This window comes from Montipora capricornis, chromosome 11, assembly GCF_036669925.1.
Source record: "Montipora capricornis isolate CH-2021 chromosome 11, ASM3666992v2, whole genome shotgun sequence".
Taxonomy (NCBI): Eukaryota; Metazoa; Cnidaria; class Anthozoa; order Scleractinia; family Acroporidae; genus Montipora; species Montipora capricornis.
Window position 1 is genome coordinate 38,563,304 of NC_090893.1, and position 7,500 is coordinate 38,570,803.

Here is a 7,500-nt window from a genome sequence, read left to right on the forward strand (position 1 = left end):
CTACATCTGCATGTTCCAGCACTCGGCAAAGTCCGTTTTTGACCTTTAGCTGTTTGTACTTATGTGGCCTCATACACCACAAGCTTTTTTAGCGACATCACCCCAAGCCAGGCACTTCTGCTGAAGAGAACAGAACAGCCACAACACCGGGGGATGGAGTTCACGCTGCTGTGGTTGGGGCTCGTTTCATTCATTCATGGTTCATTCATTCAGCGGCTGCAAGTGTTCATGCTGTGCCCGCTCTCACCCATAGATTGATTGCTTGTGAAGTGTATTTGAACATGTAAAAAGAAAATGTGCTAAATGAACCTAAATTCATTGCCATTCAAATTCTTGGTCGAATGGGAAGTGCCAATTGTACCTGATAATCTGGTCTTATATCAAGATCACGCCTCTTAAGCTGATCATAATCTTCATGCTCAACACATGTCTGACTGACATTTAATTGAACTGTGAGGAGAAATGACATACTACTCACTCCTGGGAGTCGGTAATAATAGCAGAGCTCCGCACGCGCATTAATTGGTAAGAAAACATGGTTACTCATCTGTGCGACAAAAGTTGGTTTTGGTCACCGTTCTAGCCTACGTGTAGCAGTACCCTCCCCCGAAGGGTTCCCTCCTCCCATTTTTCTTTCGGGGGTAGGGTACGGCTACACGTAGCTGTACAACCGTCCACCCCTCCATGTATGCCGATGTGACCAGTATCACATGATCATATCACAGGCTCAAGTTTAGAGAATCAATACTTCTAAATACTTGTATACTTGTCTCCATCTAGTTTACAGTATACGTCTTTGATAATGGATAACCATTTGGTAAATAGACAACTGTCAAAAAATTATTCGCTGACCAGTATCACATGACTATATCACAGGCTCAAGTCTAGAGCTCAACGAAGTCAGCTGTTTTTTTTAGTTGACCGCTGACCAGGTAATGGGATTTCCATGAGAGTTATTACATGAGAGTTGGAGATCACCGCAGTTAAGCAGCACTAAACCTGTTGACTGCTAGTGGTGAGACTTGATAGATTTAACGCTGTCAAATGCCAGATGACTTCACTTGTCAATGGAGGGCTGTTCAGAAGTCAATGGATTGACAACCTCTTTATCACCTCAAAAACTATGTTCCCTTTAGTTGTGAAAAAAGCCTGAAAAAATCCACTTTAAGTGGTTTTGTATGCAAATTAATTGACGGGTTAAAGGAAATAAACCCCTTCAGGCAGCTGCTATGTCAGCTGATCATGTTAGTGGCTGAGAGATCATCTGAAAAATGAATACTTAGCTGAGAAGTAAGGCCTGGAGGGCAAATGTGAAATTTTGAGGACAATCTCTCAGCCAAGGTACATACCAGAAAGGATTTGTTTCTTTCTTGACTGAGATAATCAGAGGACAAAATTCACATTGATGCAGACGGGGGTTACTGCGTGAGATCCATTATGCGATTTCCACAAGATGCAAAGTACCCAATAAAATCGCTAAAAAATTAATGGGTGGGTTATAATGTTTATTAAGTGTCTAGTCTCATTGTTGACGACGATACATGTATCTTATACACATTATTCCAAAATGACCGCCATTTAAATATTCTTTTGTTTTTATTCAAATTAGCCCTTCGTGCCTCGTTCTTAAGCTTAAAATTGAAAAGAATATTTTATCTTGAACGAGGCAAGGTGTATAAGGTGTATAAGGACCCTAGTATGGAGGAATGATTTGATGTACACGTATTCAATGTCTTGTTAACATTCTTCTCGTTACTGACCGCTTTAATCTATACCTTCACACACAAACGAAGAGAATGAAATTATTTCCGTTCGTTGTTTTTAGAGCAAGATGCTTCCAGGGATATCAATGATCCATCATGAGAAGTCAAAGTCGTCCCTCAAGTCATTGTATTCCATCACATGCTTCCTAATCTTCGACATGTCCGTCCATGTAACAAAATCTTCCATATTCTTTGTGACTAGAAAAGCTGGATCCGTAATAACTTCAGGGCCAACTCTCACATGTCCTTGTTCAATATATTTCACCGCATCTTTGATGGCCTGTGCCATACGCAAAGCAACCATAACTACCCCCAAACGACGGCGGCAAAACGCAGATGCACTCAATTTTTCACATAAAGACAAATTCTTCTTCGACGTGATGAGACCAAGTGAGTACAGTTTTTCCAACAATTGCTCGGTGGCTTCCACTCGAAACGGATCTTTTGGATCAAGCTGTTTGATTTTGTTGGCGAGGGAAGTCACCAATCCGCAAATTCGGTTATACTTCGTGTAGTCTTCCCTCTTCTGAATGTGGTACTTTCGCAATATTTTGACTTCGCGAATGTTATTCTCGCTTTTCCACGATATAAAGTCAACTTTTTTGAGAAGTTTCTTCTCGTGGAATTTAAGTTTACGAACCATTTTTGATCAGATCTTCCACAACACGAGGTAATATCAGCCCCAGTCTCTTTTCTTTGTTGGAAATCGTCGTTTGCGTCATGTACGCTCACGTTTGTCTACACCAAAGCATGTTGTATCTTGTAGGTCTTGGACTGGGAGATGCGAAAGATATCACTGTAAAAGGACTTGAAATCATTAAGAATGCGGATTACGTCTTTCTGGAAGCATATACATCAATCCTTTGTGTTGAACAACAAGTATTGGTGGGTGTAACTAAAATAATTTGTTAATCACTTAGTAATCAATACTCCAAAAAAACAGTATTGTAGCACACAAAAAAAATCTGGGAAGAATCCTTCAGGAACTGACCATTTTCGACTTCTCACGGCTGGACTGGATCTAGCATGAAATGGAGGCTAATGCAGGCAGATCTTTTCACGCACAAATTAATTTGCCCGCATTAGCCTCCATTACATGCTAGATCCAGTCCAGCTGTGAGAATTCGAAAATGGTCTATGGTGCCAAGTGGGGTGTGTCTGTGTGTGCGTGCGTGGTTGTCGGGGAGAGGGGAAGGAAGGACTGGAACTTCATCTTGGTTACTTTCATGAAGTTGGGGTGGGAAATTAAAGCATGCTAACATTTTGATCAGATGCAATTAAAAATCCCCAGCAGAAGCTCATGACCTTGATCGGGAAGTGTTTGACTCTCGTTCAGAGCTGGGGTTTTTTTTTAGTTTAAAATTTTCCTTATTTGGATGTAACGTAGCTTGTGCATTTTCCCGTGCGTGCAGCTTCGATCGTATTTTTGTCCATATTTGGGCATAAAATTGATGTCCTAAAATCCCCAGCTTTGTCCCAAGGAAGAGTTGCAAGTTACACACTTCAAGGTCATGGGCTTCTGTCGTCAGCCAAGAGCAATTTGGAGTTTTTGCTTCTGTTACAATGTCAAGCCACTTCCAGTGGTTCCATTTTAGCACCTGACCAACACCCGATGAAAAGCATTGGCTACTTCACTCAGGGAAGTCGGCTACTTTTTTCCCAACATTGAAGGAATTAAAGACAGATTCTTTGAAACCAAAGATTGAAATTCATTGTGATGATGACAACAGTCGGTTACTCTGCTCAAACCAATATAGAGGGAAATGGTTATAAAATGCGACAAATTTCTTTGTTGTAGGTTTTCGTTCTCTTTTTTGGCCTTGACCGTGCACAAAACACAATACTTGTTTTCTTTATACTGAGGAACTAAGCAATAGAAACGTGTTTATTACGCAATTCATGCATAGTGTATGAGTGCAAATCAAAAAATTGTGCACGGTCGTGGACTTTCCAACCTAAATCTTGCTATCTTTGTTTGCCCCTTTAATGTTTGTCAAGCTTCCAAACCATTTCCCTCTATGAACTATGGCTCAAACCAACCACTATCTTCAAATTTTACAGAAACAACTGCATTTCTACCAAAGTGACTAACTTAACCTATTGATTCCTAGGAGTGAGACGTTATGGAGTTTACTCTGTACAGACGATTTTATTTGTCAATGGGGAGGTTGGGGGGGGGGGGGGGGAGGTGCAGTCTAGAGATGAATGGGTTAACAACTTCTACCTCGACTCAAAAACTATGTCCCCTTTAACCTATGGACTCCTAGGAGTAAGACTTAAGTAATAGAATTTACTCTGTCTAATGTCAGACGATTTTACTCATCAATTGGGAGCAGTTCAGAAGTCAATGGGTTAAAAATATACAAATCTTACGAAATATCTTTTTACACCAGATGGCACATGACATTAAATGATGACTAAAAAGGTGTTTTTTGCTGCTCTCAAAATTGAATAAACTGTGGAAAGAAAGAAATAACATTGTTATCCCTCCCAACTCAAATATGTTTTCCGACTGTAGGAGAATGTGTCATGAATGTTCCATTAGTCAAACCACATTGATTTAAATCAAAACTGGGCAACAGATGTTTTGAATGTTTATATGATGGTATCTTACAGTTGTTTGCTCAGTGACCTAGCCTATGAATGGCTGCGAGGCTGCCAGTCACCTAATATTTATACGGACCTCTTTGCTTTTATCATATAAATTGTGTTGTTGTAATTCTAATTAGAGTGGTTTTTAATCGAGTGTCGCAAGTAATTAGCAATTTGCTTTGGTTTATGATTACTTCACTCAGTGATTGGTTCAAAGTTCTTATGCCACTTTTTCAACTAATCAGAAGTGAAACCAAAACCAAACATGGCTCGTGCGTGCACATTTTCCCGCGCTTTGTGTCGGCTACAGGTAATTACTTCGAGTTTTGATTGGTTTACCGGGTTGTTTCTGTCCTCTTTGATTGGCCAAAGTAATTACTTTGGTTTTAGTTTTACAACACTCGATTGAAACTCGTTTTATCAGACTAAGTCTACATTAACATTAGTCAAGAATAGGAAAAAGGTTTGTATCGAAACAGGGTTACAAGCAGCCTCACTTCTATTCTTAGGCCAGGTAACTTAGCTACAACTCTAAAATGGTCTACTAAAATAATACTAATTGCAAAACCTGTTTACCAAAAAGGAATTAGAAGCACTTGCATGTCAGATTGAATCATCGTTGTCTTCTCCTTTAGGAGGAATTTTATGGTCGTCAAATACAGTTAGCTGACAGGGAAACAGTGGAACAAAATTCAGGTACATGAAGTTAATCTTAGTCTACTTTCACCTGGATGATCTTACTGTCAAACCCAAATCTGCCAATAATCTCTTGAAAACATAAACGTTTATAATTTAACCCGTTGACTCCTAAGGGCCGTAGTGGTACCCAGAGACTTTACTCTGTCTAACCCCCTTAGTTTTTGCTAGTCAGAGGGTCCCCCTTCAGGGGAGGCGGGTCTGAAACACAGGTCACATTCCACAGGTCAAGACTAAAAGTCTGCTCCAGTGATGAACAACTAAGCCAAACGTTTCCCTTAGACCTGAAACAACATTTTTGGAGAGTTATTTGGCTAGGAGACACTTTTCGTGTTGTTTATTTGTCTGTAGCACAGTGACATGTATACTGAACTGCGGAATGTGACCTGTGTTTTAGACCTGCCGCCTAAGGGGTGATATTAGCCTTAACCCTCTGGATTATCAGCATTGATATATGAGGTGACAGCTTTGGAGAAGAGAGTCACAATCCTTTTCAATTGGCAGGAATGCAGGTCATGATCTGATTAGGCCCTAAGATTGCATATTGTCTATCAATTTGGTTATCTTTTCCCACATTTTAAGGCTTGCTGAAGAATTGAAAGAGGTCATTTAGAAATCACTTTCACAAACTGTGGTGTCTGGTTAAGTCTTGTGTTGTTCTGAGGTTTAACGTAGATCTACTGCCCTCACTCTGAAACAATATTTTTTTAAAATTTTGCCCATTGAATTGAGGTGAAAGAAGCATATTTGCATTTATAACCAAAGGATATTTTGCCACACTCCAATAACCATTCACACAAAAACATGGAGCCTGATTAATATTTAGAGCTTCTCCTAACAGCTGAGGTCTTACCAGCCCACATTGTATACTGTGAGAACATTTCATACAGTCAGGTAAATTCATTCTTGTGGCTGCACATGAATTAGGCTAAGAATTATATTTATGTGTACCAAAAAATAATTAAATTTTATTATTTTCGTTCTTGCTCAGATGTCATACTGGAGCATGCAAAAGACAAAGATGTTGCATTCCTAGTTGTAGGGGATCCATTTGGGTGAGTACCAGTTGTTTATAACCTAATTAAGCTAATCCTGGATTATTTGGAAACTCAAATTCCAGTTTTCTATCTATATGCATGAGTCATGCACAGGAGTGGGTGTGCAGCTTGAACTGAGAGCCGGAGTGTTTAATGCTGTCCAATTAATGTACTAAAGTACAGTAAGCACAATAAAAAATTATTAACTCCACTCACGCAAAAAATAAGATTGTGCAGCTACCTGATATGAAAACCTAAAGAAACCCAATGGGAAAATGGTAACATAATTTCTCAACCAAATGCGTGAGCACCAACTTCTGGGGTGAGAGTTGATTACAAGATAAACATAATGCCCCAGTTGTTCAAACAATGGATAGCCCTTTCTGCTGGATAAATCACTATCCAGTGAATAAGTCATAGCAAAACCAATTGCACTATCCAATGGATAGTAGTTTATCGTGTGGATAAGCGTTAAATCCACCTTTTGAACACCTTTTTACCGCGCAACGGTGGCTCACTTGGTTGAGCACAGGGCTGTTACGCAGGAGGTCGTGAGTTCAACTCTGGCCGGACCAACACTCCGGATCTTTAAATAACTGAGGAGAGAGTGCTGCCTTTGTAATCACATCTGCAAATGGTTAGAGTCTCTAGTATTCTCGGATAAGGACGATAAGCCGGAGGTCCCGTTTCACAATCCTTCAATGTTCATAATCCTGTGGGACGTAAAAGAATCCGCACACTTGTGGTAAAGAGTAGGGCATGTAGTTCCCGGTGTTGTGGTCTGTCTTCTGTGGTGTATCATGGTTGGGAGGGTTAATGCTCGGAGAGGGCTGTAAGTTAGAAAGATTGAATTGAATTCAATTGAATTGAACAACTGGGGCCAGAACCTTAATCAACAGAATTTAAGCATTTTTTTGAGTTCAATTCATTACAACAGCCTTACTTTACAGTGTATATATGCTACAAGCAGCAAAAGACTACATGCCCAGTGGGCAAACAATATTTAATTAATTTAAATTATTTACATTTTATGTCACTGAGGAATCCAGTTGAAGTCACCTGATGAGAGACAATAATAATAATAATAATACTACTTCTACTACTACTACTACTACTACTAATAATAATAATAATAATAATAATTATTATTATTATTATTATTGCTCAGTGAAATTGTTGAGATAAGTTCAACTGGATCACTTCTCTATTTCATCTTTTCCTTGTTGCTGCTAAATTGTAAATATGGTCGCTGGTTTGACTGTAAGCTCCTTATGCATGTATTGTTCACATACATGTTCATGCAGTTTTGCAACGCTTTCATTTAACACTTTCCTTAGGGCTACGACTCACAGTGACCTTGTGTTACGTGCACACCAGTTAAACATCCGATACCAAGTGATCCACAATGCTTC

The 7,500-nt window shown here is 39.5% G+C and overlaps 2 protein-coding genes across 2 annotated transcripts in view; one reads left to right on the forward strand and one right to left on the reverse strand.

Moving 5' to 3' along the window:
- Positions 1-1,486: 1,486 nt before the first annotated feature.
- Positions 1,487-2,464, reverse strand: LOC138024278 (U3 small nucleolar ribonucleoprotein protein IMP3-like). Its single transcript, XM_068871437.1, has one exon. The coding sequence runs from the start codon at positions 2,404-2,406 to the stop codon at positions 1,858-1,860; it is 549 nt and encodes a 182-aa protein (XP_068727538.1). The 5' UTR covers positions 2,407-2,464; the 3' UTR covers positions 1,487-1,857.
- A 19-nt stretch (positions 2,465-2,483) lies between these two features.
- LOC138024265 (diphthine methyl ester synthase-like) overlaps positions 2,484-7,500 on the forward strand; it is an 11,047-nt gene continuing 6,030 nt past the window's right edge. The window contains exons 1-4 of the mRNA XM_068871414.1: positions 2,484-2,648; positions 4,991-5,051; positions 6,043-6,106; positions 7,426-7,500. The exon at positions 7,426-7,500 is cut by the window's right edge and continues 34 nt beyond it. Of these exons, the coding sequence (XP_068727515.1) occupies positions 2,484-2,648; positions 4,991-5,051; positions 6,043-6,106; positions 7,426-7,500 (365 nt within the window). The remainder of the gene's footprint in view (positions 2,649-4,990; positions 5,052-6,042; positions 6,107-7,425) is intronic.